General features: G+C 38.1%; 1 protein-coding gene across 1 annotated transcript; it reads left to right on the top strand.

Moving 5' to 3' along the window:
- The first annotated feature begins 13,580 nt into the window (after nucleotides 1–13,580).
- LOC131599212 (protein MIZU-KUSSEI 1-like) lies at nucleotides 13,581–15,004 on the top strand. The gene has a single exon (XM_058871654.1). It carries the CDS (start codon nucleotides 13,902–13,904, stop codon nucleotides 14,718–14,720), a length of 819 nt encoding a protein of 272 aa, XP_058727637.1. The 5' UTR covers nucleotides 13,581–13,901; the 3' UTR covers nucleotides 14,721–15,004.
- The last annotated feature ends 3,024 nt before the right edge of the window (nucleotides 15,005–18,028 follow it).

Below are 18,028 nucleotides of genomic sequence, written 5' to 3' on the forward strand. Positions count from 1 at the left end.
TCAGAATTGGGGCTGACTTAGAAAGCAGTGTCAAGCAAAGACTGATTCAATTGTTGCAAGACTACGCCGAGATATTCGCCTGGTCTTATCAAGATATGCCTGGCCTTGACACGGACATTGTAGTTCATCGCCTGCCAATCAAAGAAGGAAGCACTCCGGTCAAACAGAGACTGCGAAGGAGTAAGCCTGATATGTCAAAAAAGATCAAAGACGAGGTTGAAAAACAATTCAATGCCGGATTCCTAAAAGTTGTAAGTTATCCTCCTTGGATAGCTAACATCGTGCCTGTACCCAAAAAAGACGGGAAAGTCAGAATGTGTGTAGACTACAGAGATCTGAACCGGGCAAGCCCTAAAGATGATTTCCCTTTACCGCACATCGATGTACTAGTTGACAATACCGCACAATGCAAGGTATTCTCCTTTATGGACGGATTCTCAGGGTACAATCAAATCAAGATGGCACCCGAAGACATGGAAAAAACAACCTTCACAACTCCCTGGGGAACCTTTTGTTACAAAGTAATGCCCTTTGGTCTAAAAAATGCTGGAGCTACCTACCAACGAGCAATGGTAACACTATTTCATGATATGATTCATCAGGAAATAGAGGTGTATGTCGATGACATGATCGCAAAATCCAACACCGAAGAAGAACATTTGAGTCATTTACACAAACTGTTTGACAGACTCAAGAAATACAGATTGCGACTGAACCCGAACAAGTGTACCTTTGGAGTAAGATCCGGTAAACTCTTAGGTTTCATCGTCAGCAGTAAAGGTATTGAGGTTGATCCTGCCAAGGTCAAAGCCATTCAAGAAATGCCTATACCCCGTACCGAGAAACAAGTCAGAGGATTCTTGGGACGTCTAAACTACATAGCCAGATTCATTGCCCATATGACTCCTACTTGTGTGCCAATCTTCAAATTACTGAAGAAAGATCAAGTGGAAAGATGGAATGACAAATGCCAGTTAGCCTTTGATAAAATCAAAGAATACCTTCAAAAACCGCCAATCTTGTTACCTCCTGTGGAAGGCAGACCTCTGATAATGTACCTAACTGTGTTAGAAGATTCAATGGGGTGTGTACTCGGACAACATGACGATTCCGGTCGAAAGGAGCACGCAATCTACTATCTTAGCAAAAAGTTTACCGATTGTGAAACAAGATACTCACTACTCGAAAAAACTTGCTGTGCCTTAGCATGGGCGGCTCGCCGACTAAGACAGTATATGCTAAATCACACCACTTTCCTGATCTCCAAGATGGATCCAATCAAATACGTGTTCGAAAAACCTGCTCTCTCTGGAAGGATTGCAAGATGGCAAATGATCCTAACAGAATATGACATTCAATACACTTCGCAAAAAGCAATCAAAGGAAGTGTGGTAGCTGATCATTTAGCTCATCAAGCAGTAGATGATTATCAGGCATTGAACTTTGACTTCCCAGACGAAGACATTATGCTAGTCAATGACTACAAACAACCAGGATCCCGATGGACTATGGTTTTTGACGGAGCTTCTAATGCGCTCGGCAATGGCATCGGAGCTGTGATCATTTCCCCCACAGGAGGTCATACACCCTTCACCGCCAGATTGTGTTTCAATTGCACCAACAATATAGCCGAATACGAAGCATGCATTCTGGGTCTCAAAGCTGCAATTGATCTAAAAATCAAATTCCTTGAAGTCTACGGAGACTCGGCCTTGGTAATCTACCAAGTCAAAGGGGAATGGGACACAAAGCACCCAAATCTAATTCCATACAAAGGACATGTGTTGAGTTTGATTCCTTACTTCGAGGAGATCACTTTCGAACACATCCCACGCGAAGAAAATCAACTAGCTGATGCCTTAGCTACCATGTCATCCATGTTCAAAGTCAATTGGGACGACGAAGCTCCTATGATCACCATTTACAGGCAAGACGAACCAGCCTATTGCAATGAGATCGATACCAAACAAATGGAAGACAAATCATGGTTCCATGAAATACAAAGGTATCTCGAAACCCAGGAGTACCCTGAAGGGGCATCTATTAACGACAGAAAGTTTCTAAGGAGATTTGCCTCCAAATTCTTCCTAAGCAATGGAACTTTGTACAAACGCAACCATGACTCGACTTTACTTCGTTGCGTAAACAAGAAGGAAGCAGAACAAATCATGGAAGACATACACAATGGTACCTTCGGTACTCATTCCAACGGACATACAATGGCTAAAAAGATCTTGAGAGCAGGTTACTACTGGTCTACCATGGAGACAGATTGCCATCATCATTCCAAAACTTGTCACAAATGCCAGATATATGCCGACAAAGTGCATGTACCTCCAGTTCCATTAAACGTTCTGACGGCTCCTTGGCCTTTCGCAATGTGGGGTATTGATATGATTGGAGAAATCAAACCTACTGCTTCCAACGGACATCGCTTTATCCTGGTCGCTATTGACTACTTCACAAAGTGGGTAGAGGCAGCTTCATATGCTTCTGTCACCAAGAATGTGGTAGCCAGGTTTATCAAGCACAATCTCATTTGTCGGTACGGCATCCCCGAAAGGATCATCACTGACAATGGCACGAATCTAAACAACAAAATGATTACTGAACTCTGCACGCAGTTCCAGATCAAACATCATAATTCTTCTCCATATCGACCAAAGATGAACGGCGCTGTCGAAGCCGCCAACAAAAACATCAAGAAAATCATACAAAAGATGACAGTAACCTACAAAGACTGGCATGAGATGTTACCTTTTGCTCTTCATGGTTATCGCACATCTGCGCGTACTTCAACAGGGGCAACTCCATTCTCGTTAGTCTACGGTATGGAAGCAGTTCTCCCAATCGAAATCCAGATTCCTTCCTTAAGGATCATGAAAGAAGCCGATCTAGACGAAGACGATTGGATTCAAACTCGATTCGACCAAATACACTTGATCGATGAGAAAAGACTTGCAGCTATCTGTCATGGCCAGCTATACCAAAAGCGCATGATCAAAGCATTCAACAAGAAAGTCAAAAGTCAAGCATACCAAACTGGTGGCTTGGTTATCAAACGCATCATCTTACCACAAGGTGATCCCAGAGGCAAATGGACCCCCACCTACGAGGGACCATTCATAATCAAGAAAATATTCTCCGGCGGTGCCATGTTGCTTACCACCATGGATGGCGAGGATTTCCCACACCCTGTGAATGCGGACATAGTCAAAAAGTACTTTGCTTAAAAAAAAAAATAAAAAAATACAGCTCGCTAAGTTGAAAACCTGAAAGGGCAACTTAGGCAAAAATGAGCGTCTCGGTGGATTGAAAACCCGAAAGGGCGATCCAGGCAAAAATTAGAGACAAAACAAATACAATCCCGGTAGGCTGAAAACCTGAAAGGGCAGCCTAGGCAAAAATTAGGGAATAAAGCATACAACTATGTCCCGCTCAGCTGCCTACTCACCGACAAGGTTCAACACCTCAAAGACACCAATCAGTCCAATCACTTTCTTCCAACAAGTGAGGGATGAGATGCTCGAAGACAGATTGGCAATAGCAGAATTGAAACTTGACTGGATCGTTCTCACATAGCTATTTCTTTTCATAAATACTTTTCAAAACTTTCTGACAATTTCCTACTTCTAGGATTGTTGTCTCCCTATACTAATCCGCCTATCACGGCACCTTTTCAAAAATCAATGCAGCTTATAACTAACATTTTCATTTTTTCTGTTTTGAATACGCGAGCATCCCAATGATATTTTGAATGAACATATGCATTTGAATATGATTGATGTTTACCAGGAAAAACAGGAATAGCATTCCGGACATGTCCCAATTATTTGGACATTATCCTAAACCAGCATCAGAAGGAAGTTTCCCCAATGGAGACACATTCCTCAACAAATCCCTCAAAAAGATTTTTCTTTCGAAAGAAGTCTTATTCCCCAGCAGGGTTGTTCCAGATTACTGTCTTCAGAAGGTGTGATCTCCGCACCCAAACTTGGTCAGATAGTGCATCGGAGGATTATGCATCTTCCTCATTCCCACTCCAAAGGGCGTCACAGTCCGAACTCTCAAAACTACTGTTCATCCCCGAGCAGTAATCAAAGATCCTTCAATAGAACATCCTGGTTCTCAAAGAATTTCCCCAACCCAGGGTACTCAAGCGAGACAGAAGATCATCAACAACCACGATGCCTTCACTTCCAAATGGCTAGCAGGGATTTATTTTCCCAATCACAATGCCTTCATTTCTTGACGATTGAGCTGGGATTTATTTTCCCAATCAGGAGCTTGACACGCTCTAAGCTGCATAAACCATGCATCACATTCACACTCATATTCACATTCACAATCATGCATCATACGCATATTCATACACAACATAACTTGCATATTTCTCCTCTAGCTCGAGGATCTCATATCATACATGCATCATAGACATCGCATATTATTAACTTGATTTTTCAGGTAGACAGATGTCTTCAGCAAAGATGTTCTCACTCACATGCAGTGTTCATCCTGAATCTTATTCAGACAAGCAGTCCTTTCAGATACAATCAAACCAAAGATTCACTCTAAAGAACTCTCATTCTCAACTCATTTATCATCTAGCATTGCAGATCTAAGACGATACCTCCGACGGTTCCAGAACGATCTAGCATTGCAGATCTAAGACGATACCTCCGACGGTTCCAGAACGATCTAGCATTGCAGATCTAAGACGATACCTCCGACGGTTCCAGAACGATCTAGCATTGCAGATCTAAGACGATACCTCCGACGGTTCCAGAACGATCTAGCATTGCAGATCTAAGACGATACCTCCGACGGTTCCAGAACGATCTAGCATTGCAGATCTAAGACGATACCTCCGACGGTTCCAGGACGATCTAGCATTACAGATCTAAGGCGGTACCTCCGACGGTTCCAGAACGATCTAGCATTTCAGATCTAAGGCGATACCTCCGACGGTTCCAGAACGATCTAGCATTTCAGATCTAAAGCGATACCTCAGACGGTTCCAGGACGATCTAGCATTACAGATCTAAGGCGGTACCTCCGACGGTTCCAGAACGATCTAGCATTTCAGATCTAAGGCGATACCTCCGACGGTTCCGGAACGATCTAGCATTTCAGATCTAAGGCGAAACCTCAGACGGTTCCAGAACGATCTAACATTGCAGATCTAAAGTGATACCTCAAACGGTTCCACAATGATCAACTTTCAAATCCTTCATCAAGATATAATCAACAGATTCATTCTGAGGAACAAACCATCAACACATTGTCCAGGTGGCATCCGAAAGCCCATCTCAGGTAATGTTTCAATCTGCCAACAACATTTCACAGACAACATTCAACTGCAACTTCCAACATCTCTGCTGATCAAGGTAAGTGCAAATTTTCAGGGCATCTATTTATTCAATCATCTTCTACCTTCAGATTTCAGACAATCTCTTCAGGTTTAAGAAGATTGAATAGGGGCAACTGTTATACCCCAAAATTTGCCCACATCTTTTTTCAAGAAAACTCCAATCTGAAAATTAAGAGTTTCATATAATCATGGATTTTTATTTCAAATATCCTAGCATATGAAGTACTTAAATTTCAGAAACTTTTCTTATACAGTAGCTTGGCTTACAGTGGAATTTATTCTTACGCAAACGCCAAATACTGTTCTTTACTTCACAAATACTATTTATTTATTTTACAGATAAATAGTACTAACACAGTTCATGCAGGGTTAAATCTTTTTTGCAGGCGCAAAAGCAGGAAACTCACACTGTACTGGTAACAATTGTTTTTGGTTTCCCACTAACTTTTGTACTATATTCCATTATTTTCAAAATCTTTTCAAATCTCTTCTTTCCAATTCAAATCTCAACTTTATTCTACACATCTCTCTTTTCCCAACAATATCATACACTTTCTTTCAAATCTCACTTCCACTCAAAATTTCCATTTGTACGGAATCACATCATTCCCCAACGTCTCTATCATCTTTCCATTCTATAAATACTTCTCATTCTTCCATAAAATCTCACATCAAATTCTAAATCTTCTTTCAAATTTCTACTTCATCATCCATTTTCTTTCTTCTTTCCTAGCAAGAATGGCAAAATGGATAGAGACACTGTTTCTTACAGTCATCACCATTGCTACGGTGATCATGACTTTCTTCTGCCTACACAGTCCTGAGAAGTGTGGACCTGCAATAGTTGCATTCCCAATCCTCTACATGTTATTGATCATAGCATGGTTCATCAACCGTCATTTTTAAAGTTTGCCGTGTTTCTTATTTTCTTAAACGTACCGTCTATTCGTCGTACTGTTCAATAGTATGTAATATTTATGCTGTCAGTATTAAATGTTGTACTATTTGTCATAATATTGCTTAATTACTAAGATAATATTTTTTGTGTTTTCTGCCAGTCAAATATTTCTATTTCTGTGCATTAAATAATTTTCAGGTTATTATCGGTAATTTTGCCCGCATACCGTAAATATCAGTTATTTATTATGTTTCAGTTTTCTAACAAGTCATGTAAATAAATTTTCATGCTTCACACCAAACAAAAACAAAAATAACAACAAAAAAGAAAATTAACCTTGACAGTTGATTTTTCACTTTAACTGCTGCTTCAGTACACGAACAGTCAGTTGACAGACAAACTGCAGACAGTACAATTCACAGTGTTTTGTACAATCAATCAAATCAATCATTCACAATTCAAATTTCCAAGATTTTTGTGTTAGAAGTCTTCTGAATATCACGCGATTAGCAGAAACTCAGCACTGCACAAAAATCAGGTACGCTTAACTGCCTCCTATACAGACAGTCCCTAATCAGGGTTTTTCTTGTTTTAACAGGAGTAACAAGTTTTGAGAGCTCAAATGGATTTCATATACATCCATACATCTCAAAGTACCATCATACAAATTTTCAAACTTCAATTCACTCAGACGCACCGTCAGCAGCTCAAACAGTCAACAGACGACCCGTTTGACCAAAAAGTCAACTGACAGTCAAAAATGAAATTTTTTGCCAAAGTCCATATTTTGTCAAAGGATTCAACATTTGATCATTGGATGATCACAATTCATCAAGGAAAGATCAAAAATCAACAAAACCCTAAGATTCAAAATTAGGGTTTTTGCCTGAAAAGTCAACTCAACTTTGACTGATCATAACTCTCTCATCCTTCATCCAAAAAATGTCAACCAAAGCTCATTTTGAAGGAAATTCAATTATCTTTCAAATGCAATTGATCCCATGGTCATAGCATTCACCATTTGAAAAATATGGCCAAAGACATTACAGGTCATTTTCAAAGTCAACAAAAAGACACTTTTTTCAAATGGACACACAAGGAGAACCAAAAATCATTTTGACATGAGACCAAAGACATTGGTTAGAGGACTCTTTGAGGTTTCCAAAAAGTGCAAGATCTCCTTCATATGACAAAAATTGAAGGATTTACACCTTGTTGAAGTTGGCTAAATTTTGGGAAAATGCATGAAATCAACATTGCTCAAAAATGTTTTTTTTCCAAAAGATGCCAAGTTTTTATGGTCCAAACATCTTTGCCATGTTACTATGGGCCTCCCACGACCAAGACAAAGCCCACATCTATATTATCCATTTTTGACATAATTTTATCTTATTTTAAGATTAAAATTAAAGGAAATTGCATGGATAATTGATGGCTTGATCTCCAAGTATGACACACCTCCAAAGTCTTCATTTTTCTGCAGAAAATTGATGCCCAAGACAAGTGCATTGAATAGAAGAAGACTTGGTCAACAATTCAAAGATTTTTAATATTTTAAAAATCAAATTTTCAACAAGAGCAATCAAAGCTTCTTGCTTCACTTCCAAGCAGCCTTTGGCTTATAAATAAGCTATTCTACTTCAGCACCAATGGGAGACACGAATTGAGGGCAAGAGCATAGCTATCATTATCATAAAATTCTCCAAAAAATACATACACTTTGTAATTTTCAAATTCTATATTCCAAGCAATATTAATACAAACAAAGCTTTCCAATCATCTTCTCAAATCATATAGAGTAAGATTGAACTCCTAACATAGTCCCATGAGAGTCGTATAGTGAGCATAGTGTTCTTCATGTACATATGCACTTGACTTTCGTTTTCTTATATGCAATCAATTTCCATGTAAACTAACCATCCTAATATGTTCATAAGGTCCTATAGGAGTGATTTGGGCTTTAACATGAGAGTTACCACGTGAGAATCACCTCATGCCATTAACAAGTGCATATGAGTGTTCATACTTTAAACTCTTCGAACCCATGGCTACAGGCCTCAAACAAAGAAACTGACACCACCAATGAACTCAGGACATCATGTTTAGTGGATCTGGGTTGCCTTCTTTTGCTACTAATGCTTATCTTTGCAGGTTGATGAAGCTATTCAAAAGTTGCATTTTATCGTAAAAATAGGGGAGGTTTAAAACCCCCGCTATTTGTATATAAAAACGTGAGGTCTGGAGGTTGAAGACGACCACGCGTCCCAGCGTGGTTCGTCAGTCAACCGGTCGTTGTCCACGCAAGAAAGAGGTGGGGCCAGTCTGACTTTGGTCTCCCCACCAATTCAATACATGCAATCCCATCATTACATCATGTGTCTTGCAATCTGAGCCCTTGATCTCATTCAATATTCCAATCCAACGCATCTGACATGCATGCACACCGTGGAGCCTCAGCTCCTCACCACACAGGATCAGTATCTTTTTTTCATTTTCTATTTTTATTTTATTTTCTTTGCAAAATTAATTAAAAATACTTAAAAAATCCAAAAAATCCCACAAAAAATATTTTAGACTTCTAAAAATATATATTATTTTCTGAAATAAAAATATTTTATTTTTCTTCATAATTCCAATATTTTACATAATTAATTAGTTTATATTTATATATTTACTTTTTAATTATTCTAACCAATCAAAAAATCATAAAAAAAATTGTTCTTTGTGTTAAATATTGTTTATATATCATAAACTAATTTTGTACATATTTAGGATAATTTTCTCTTTAAGCTTTAATTATTTGTGTAATTATTTATATAATTATGTCTTAATTAACTTAAAAAACCCAAAAACAAATTTCAAAAATTCCAAAAAAATTAGTTTTGTTCTAAAATCAATTAACAAACATTTTGTACATATTTTTAAGCTTATTTGCTAGGTTTAATCATATTTCCATCTTTTCTTTCTTTTAAATTAATTAATAATGCATTAATTATATTTAAAATAAATCACAAAAATACAAAAACATGCCTTTTATTTATTACAATTTAAATTCCTAGATAAATGTATAGGATGTCAAATTCATGTAAATAGGCTAGTTTACATTTCCCGCACAATCGATGTAATAGCGTAGATTTACTTTCTGCACTTTACATTTCCGCATTTTAATTTCCAGCACCCATATAAACTGCGTGTATGTCAAAGATAAAACTGAACCGTCAGATCACTAACTTCAAAGATAAATACCTGAATTCAATCACAATCACATTTGCACCTCCTAGGGTAACCCCTTTTCACTCTTTTCAAAATCAAAGTTACATTTCTACTGTTTCGAGTACAAAATCGAACCTTTTGTTTATATCCGACGAATGGATAGATTTTTAAAGGGAACAAGGATAAAGACCTCCTAACTCAGGGTAGACCTCCTAGTTTGCTTGCTCAAAATCAAAACAAACAAAATTCTCATACACTGTTGTTTTTTTAAAACGAATTTTCCAAAAGACAATATTTTGTATACATCCAAACACGGATCATTACAGAATTAACGATCTTTTCAAAACATCTTTCGAAAGATAAACAAGCATTTGTATATATCCGCACAAGGATCATTACAAATTCTATTTGCAAAGGTATTTCAAAAACACAGGTAAAGCATTCCGAATCAATTGAAAAGTAAAGCAAATGAGCTAAGCAAACTAAAGAGCCCATGGATAACCATGGATACAAAGGGTGCTAACACCTTCCCTTTGTATAACCTACCCCCTTACCCAGAATCTCTCAAAGGTCTTTTTTCTGTTTCTTTTATAAACCTTTCCTTCATTGGATAAAATAAAAGGTCGGTGGCGACTCTGTAAACTTTTTTTCAAAAGCGACGCGAAAGCGTCCGATCGACAAAAAAGAGTCAGTTCACGTATCCCACCCACGGGAGGGGTATGGCCCGAAAGGACGGTCCACAGGGTACCTTAGTACCCCTAGGCAATTCTGTCTGCATGATATAATCTGATATAGGGGATGTATAGTTTGGACGTCTAAGTCCAGTACTAAGGCCATTATTGGCCATAACCCTTTCTATCATGGCAGTTAAGTTATTTTCTGTAGCCAGATTTTCTCTTCTGACTCTTTGAACAACCTCATCTGGGTGTTCGTTCCTACCCACAATCCTTAATCTGGGTCGCTCCTCCTCCGTTTCTTGTCGAACGGGGACGGTTCTTTGATTTGAAGCTTCTAAGTTAATTATTGGAGTTCCTTCGAACATCTCTGTTCTTCGTGAGGGGCCTACATCCCTAGTGGCTGTCCTAGATGACGGAACTATGTCTTGTACACGTTCTAAAATGGGCCTCTCTTCTTGATTCGAAGGCTGTTTGTCTTTCCTTTTAGGTGGTGTTATTCCCATGAATTCTGCCATTCGATTCATTTGAGATGATATCTTTTGGAAAGTCTCCATGTTTTCTCTATTTGTAGTAGTAACATTTGCCATTAGTGGGCTTAAAACTGAAGTCAATTCTCTGGCCAAAACCCCTACCATATCATGGTTGCTTGCATCCATTTCTTGTCGAAATGCTGCTTGGTTATTTGTGGTAAAGTGAGGCACCTGGGTAGAAAAACCAGTGTTATGTGCACTTCGACCCACTGAACTAACATTCGGTGAAAATGTCGCATTGTTAGTTGGGTCATATATAGATCCTGCCCCTCGTACGCCTGTTCCATATGGGTATGGCATTCCATATGAACTATTTGGTCTCCATTCGAAAGCAGAATTCGTGCCTTGACCAGGCAAATTATTTGCAGCATTTGTCGAGGCAAACAATACGTCCTCTGCGCTTGTGGATGAGGGTGCGGTTGTCGACACTGAAACTGGAATAGTCCCTGAAAGCCCTGTATTATTTTCAGGCAAAGCCTGGGAATTATCTGCAGGTCTCGATCCATTTGGACCCGTTGCATCTCGTGTTCCTTGAGTAGAAGTCGAATTTGCCGCTCCTGATCCTGAACCTTGTGGGGGATCTCGATCACCCCCTACACTGGCCGTAACGACCATTTTCCTGTTGTACCTTCGTTTGGGAATCGGTTGTGCACTGTTCTTTAATTTACCGTTCCTAAGGTTCATACAAGATCTTGATATTGTCTAGACAAAAATAAAGCAATTGATTAAAACAATCTGCTTGACACTGTCCCACTGGGCGTGCCAATTTGTTTACGGTGATTTCCGGTAAACAACCGCTAGTCTTCCAAACTATAATAAATATGATTTGGTTACTCGCAGGATCGACTAGATTGATCCTAGGACACATAGTCAAGAAGATTGTCATCAACGTTCATTCGAACCATATTCATTATTTGTCTTCTTCAATAAGCGTTGTTCGATTAAAGAACAAATAGTCTTGACAATCACTTTGTTATATATAAATGTGACTTCAGCGAAAAGATAAGTAACATAACATAGAAAATTAAAAGGACTATTGAAACGTAAAGAATCTTAAACTGCAGAAATGTTAAAGACTTTGAAAGTAAATAACATGAAAGTAATTCGAAAGTAAATGACATTAAAGTAAAGATACAGAAATGTAAATGGCAAGAAGTAAACGAAATGCAGTAATTCTGGAAGATATTTAAAAACAAAAGATAATACACATGTATTAAAATGGTGGTGTCATACGTACATTTTCTCAGCGAACTCTTTCTCTTAACGCTTGATACTTGAGTAAATATGTGAGTGATTTGTACAAAATGAACACACAGAATCCTAACATTAAGACTCCTATTTATACTAGTTTCGACCTTAACGGTCCTATACTAATCTGCTGCCACGTTTCTCATAAGAACTTCTAGCGATGCCATCTGTTACTTGGACAGTTACGAAACCGTCTTCGAATTTCAAATCTTCCTGCCTGAGTCTGTCTTCGACGCGTGGCAGTGTATTAAACAAACACTACGAGAAAAAAAACACGCTAAGTAGTAATACTTGAATATATTTATAAATTTGTCTAAGTCCCCGAAGACACATACTTTTCACCAGCTTTCAGTATTCATTATCTTCATAGCGAACTTAGAAATCTTTACTCTCGAAGCATGACCATCAGTAGCCATTCTTTTATTTTTAAGGGATGGCCATCAGTAACCATCTTTCCTTCGATTTTCTACTTCTTCGAAGGATAAATACTACAAAACGAAATCTTCAGCTAACAATCACCATCATTGAAGTCGACACCTTCTTTCTGAGTGAAACCCCTTGCAACTAATCTTGCCTTGTATCTTTTCGACGTCACTCCTTCAATTCCTTCCTTAACTTTGAAAATCCATTTACAGTTGACTAACTTTGCCCCAGCAGGTTTCTTGATCAGTTCCCAAGTGTGATTATCATGAAGAGATTTCATCTCATCATTAATGCCAATAACAAAGTATAAAACAAGGGAAGAATAAAGAATAAGGAAGAAGAAGAACACAAGAATTGGTTATAACTTCTATTCTTTCACTTTCTCTTAGAAAACAAGATTACAAGTTTACAAGAATAAAAAATAACCTCTCTCACCCTAAATTAGGATTTGCAGCGTTGCAATGATGAGAGACTAGTATGATATTTATAATAAAACCTAACATACTAACTAATGGGCTTTTTCCACAAGGCCCATTACACAAGCCAACTTAATAAACAAGCTAACTTAACAAATTAGGATTTAACCACTAAAACCTAATTTAACATGCTAATAACCCTAACATCTTCGACACCTGCATGCTAGACCCATCTTCGACTACAACATGCACACTTCGACATCAGCATGTGAACAACCTTCAATTTCATGCTTAATCCTGTCGAACCAATAAGCTACCCTTCGATCATACTAGATTTCGATCCAATATCTCACACTATATTTATTTATTACTTATAACGGTATTGCGTATCCCGTGCTAGATGACTACTTAATAATTTTATTTACTTTTCTATTTAAATATATATTTTTGATCGGCCAAAATTACTTGATTTGGAAATCTTTTATATATTTCTTTATTATTTAAAATGGGAGCCGGATATTTTGCCTAAGTAAAATATTGTAGCGGCTAATTTACACTTTTTAAATCTAGAGGGATATATAAACCAATAGCTTCATAAACTAATAGTATTATAAAAATAAAATAAAAACTTCCTTTAAATAAGGATAAAGAAAGTTTTTAATTTAGTTGGATATTTAGGTCCGTAGGTGATGTATGATCTCTCACCAATTCCTTTCGAAGGTGGGTATGGTAGGTGTGACTTCACGTGCCATTATTAACTGTCTCCAGTGTAACAAGTCAATCCCCCCCTCCTACCCATTTCTTTTGATAAAGAAATTACACCAAACTGAGTCATTTTTTGTGGTTCCACCTCACACACAACAAAATCATCAAACTCTACCTGTCCATTTAAATTCTGATTTGTTGTTGCCCTTAAAATCTCCAATTACTTGTTCACTAAAAGGTAGGTGGTGGCCGTTTACCTTCCTTTTGACAAATTCTCTTTCCTAGCCTTCATGGGTATCATACTATGCAGTGCTTAACAAAAAGGTGTTGTAATGATGTAGATAAAACCACACTACTAAATTATAAGTTAGAAACATCATAATTTGCAACATTTTTGTGGCTATTTTTTTCTCCATTATTATGAAGAGTATAATGGCAGCCAAATCACCTCATGACTCTTCGTTCTCCTTCTCTAGAAGGTATTTCCATTGGAAAAAGAAGGCTTTGTATGAGGACGATGAAGAAAAAATCCTCAACATAAGTTCATCGTCACATTTTTCTGAGGATGATAATGATGATGTTGGCGGAAAGAAAGAAGAAGATCATCATAATCAACTTAGAATCCAAATGCCAATAGGAATTGCTGCTCTTGAAAAGTACAAGAATACAAAATCAAAGTTCAAGTCAGCACTAACAATTCTTACAAAGAATCATTCTCAAAATCACCGTTCTAGAACACATATGGTGGGTACGCTTTTCGGCTATCGTCGTGGACATGTCCATTTTGCGTTCCAAGAGGACTCAAAGTTAAGCCCTGCGTTTTTGATTGAGCTAGCAACACCAACAAGTGTTTTGGTTAGGGAAATGGCGTCTGGGGTGGTGAGGATTGCATTGGAATGTGAGCAGAAATCAGGAGGAGGAGGAAGAAAGGGTTTGAAGTTGCTTGCGGAACCCATTTGGAGGACTTATTGCAATGGAAGGAAATGTGGTTATGGATATAGACATGAATGTGGGTCAGAGGAATGGAGGATATTGAGAGCTGTGGAGCCTATTACAATGGGTGCTGGTGTGTTGCCAATGCCAAGTAATGAGAATGGAGCTGAGTTTGAAGGTGAGATAATGTATATGAGAGCTAAGTATGAGAGAGTTGTTGGCTCTAAGGACTCTCAAGCTTTCTACATGTTGAGCCCTGCTGGTAGTGGGGGTCCTGAACTCAGCATTTACTTGCTTAGAGTTTGACATAGCCAAAGCGTATGTCTTTTGCATTCATGTCTCTCTTCTCATCTATCTATAGTGTTATGTAGTTTTGAATACTGTGTTCTTCATTCATGTCTTAACAAGATGAGAGAACATGATTTTAAGTTGTGCTTGCCGTTTTACTTTTATATCACGGCAAAATGCATGCAATTGTGTTAAATATAACAAGATAAATATATTTACATGCAAAATATAAATATACATATACGTTTTTTTAGTGGCAAAATACGTATACTATAATAAAATGTAATAAAAGTGGAACAAACAGCACACATATCGACCCCGTACAAGGTACCAGCATAAACAAAAGCTACCTCGAGAACTGTTATATTTACATCAAATAATGATATAGTCAGTGTGCAATGTGTTGTGAATTCAACGCCAAGAACAAAGTATAAAGTAAGAAAAGAATAAAGAACAAGGAAGAAGAAAAACACAATAATTGGTTATAACTGTTATTCTTTTACTTTCTCTTAGAAAACAAGATTACAAGTTTACAAGAATAACAAATAACCTCTCTCACCTTAAATTAGGATTTGCTATGTGTTATGATGAAAAACTAGTATGTTATTTATAATAAAACCTAACATACTAACTAATAGGCTTTTTCCACAAGGCTCATTACACAAGTCAACTTAATAAACAAACTAACTTAACAAATTAGCGTTTAAACACTAAAACCTAATTTAACATGCTAACAACCCTAGCATCTTCGACACAAGCATGTGAACAACCTTCGACTTCATGCTTAATCCTGTCGAACCAAGAAGCTACCCTTCGACCATACTAGAGTTCGATCCAATACTCACAAATCTCCACCTTGGACCTAACTCTACAACGTCAAGGGAACAAACTAACTTTCTTCATGCAGCTTTATCAACTGCATACAGTGGAAAAACTTGCAACTCGGCAATGTCTTGGTGATCATATCAGCAGCATTGTCCGCAGTCAAAACCTTCAGCACTTGGACTTCTCCACGCTCGATTACTTCTCTGACGAAATGCCACCTCACATCAATGTGCTTAGTTCACTCATGATAGGCTGAATTCTTCGACAGGTGTATTACACTTTGACTATCACATTTAATAGTGATACCTTTACCTTGAAGTTTCAGCTCCTTAGCAAAACCTTCAAGCCACGATGCTTCTTTCACAGCTTCAGTTAGGGCAATATACTCCGCTTCATTGGTTGATAGAGCAACAACCTTCTGAAGTGTTGCTTTCCAACTAATTGTTGTGCCAAACATGGTGAAAACATATCCAGAAATAGACTTTCTAGAATCCATAATCTGAGTCGACATATCCTTCGATTAGTGCTTTACTATCTTCACCCAAGGCTCCACCAAAAATTAGGACTCTGTTCAGAGACCCATTTATGTACCTTAAAATCCACTTCAATGCTTGCCAGTGAGCCTTTCCAGGATTCGCCATGTACCTGCTTACAAGACTTACTGCATATGTTATGTCGGGTCTAGTACAGACCATAGCGTACATCAAAGAACCAACTATATTAGCATATGGGATGCTGTTCATATAGGCTCTTTCGACATCAGTACTCAACTTGAATTGAGGGTTTGTTGGAGTCACAACTGGCTTCGAATTCGACAAACCAATCCTTTCGAGAATCTTTCGTAGATATGGCTCTTGAGATAAGCATAAATTTGACTTCTTTTTATCTCTTCGAATGTCAATTCCAAGAATCCTGGAAGCAGCTCCCAGATCCTTCATATCGATCTCCTTATTGAGTTAAACCTTCACCCTCTTTACATCTTCGACGTTTTTGCTTGCTATGAGAATATCATCCACATAAAGCAACAAAATAAAAAATGAATTACCAGGTCGAAATCTGAAGTAAACACAGTGGTCGAACTGACTTCTAATGATCTCTTTAGCTTGCACACATAATATTCCTTCGCCTTTTCGACATACCCTTCAGGTTGCCTCACTAGGATCATTTCATCTAGATCACCATCATTGAAGTCGACACCTTTTTTCTGAGTGAAACCCCTTGCAACTAACCTTGCCTTCTATCTTTTCGACGTCACTCCTTCAATTCCTTCCTTAACTTTGAAAATCCATTTACAACTGACTAACCTTGCCCCAACAGGTTTCTTGATCAGTTCCCAAGTGTGATTATCATGAAGAGATTTCATCTCATCATTCATGGCCTTCAGCCATTCAGTCTTATTTCGACTCCTCATAACTTCCTTATAGTCTCTAGTTTCTTCGTTTAGAACCTCACTTGCAAAGATTAAAGCATAAGCTATAAGTTCTGCATACCCAAGTCTGTGAGGTGGATTGATTACTCTTCTTGACCTATCTCTCGATAATAGGTAGTCATCGACAATTTCCTCAACTTCCTCAGCATCTTCAGCTTCTACTTCGACTTCATCTGGAATATGCAATTCAGCATCAACTTGCTCCACCTCAACAGGAATCTCTACCTGTTCCAGCTCTTCTGCACTTCGACCATCATCATCATCATCCGTTTTCTTGAAAGCCATTTCAGCTTCATTGAAAACTACATCTCGACTGGTGATACACCTTCTGTGACCTGGCTCTAGGCACCATAGCCTATAAGCTTTAACTCCTTCAGGGTATCCAATGAACATACATTTCAGAGCTCTAGGTTCGACATTGTCTTGCCTAATGTGAGCATAGGCTACACAGCCAAATACTCTCAGTTTGTCGAGATCTGGTGGATGTTCCGACCAAACTTCTTCAGGTGTCTTCATATCTAACGCTGTCGAAGGACATCTGTTTATCAGATAAGTTGCTGTCGAAACAGCCTCAGCCCAAAACACCTTCTTTAACCCCGCACTAGTCAACATGCATTTGACTCTCTCCAAAATAGTTCGATTAAACCTTTGAGCCAAACCATTTTTTTGTGGAGTACCTGTAGTAGTTCTGTGCCTTGCAATACCAGAGTCAGCACAGAAGCTGTTGAATGCTTCATTTCAAAATTCAAGGCCATTATCGGTTCTCAACCTCTTGATGTAACACCCCTCTAATAACCCGCGGCAAATAGACAATTATTAAATCAGAGTAACATGTAGAGAGGCATCACAATTACATAAATAATAAAACACGCGTCAGTATAGGTCATGCATTCACTGAAAACACCTGAGATCATAACTCATTAATCAATTCATGTTTTACACAGCGGAAATACTTCATCAAGTCAACATTCATCAATAATGTATCAGACTTCAAACATCATAAATAAATAGAGTTATAAACAAAACTCTAAAAAAAAACAAAGCGTTCCCAGTGTTACATCTACCAGAGCAT

The sequence above is a fragment of the Vicia villosa genome, linkage group LG4 (genome assembly GCF_029867415.1).
Source record: "Vicia villosa cultivar HV-30 ecotype Madison, WI linkage group LG4, Vvil1.0, whole genome shotgun sequence".
In the NCBI taxonomy this organism is placed as follows: Eukaryota; Viridiplantae; Streptophyta; class Magnoliopsida; order Fabales; family Fabaceae; genus Vicia; species Vicia villosa.

Coding starts and splice junctions, on each gene's coding strand:
- LOC131599212 (XM_058871654.1), top strand. CDS start 13,902: ATGAAGAGTATAATGGCAGCCAAATCACCTCATGACTCTTCGTTCTCC.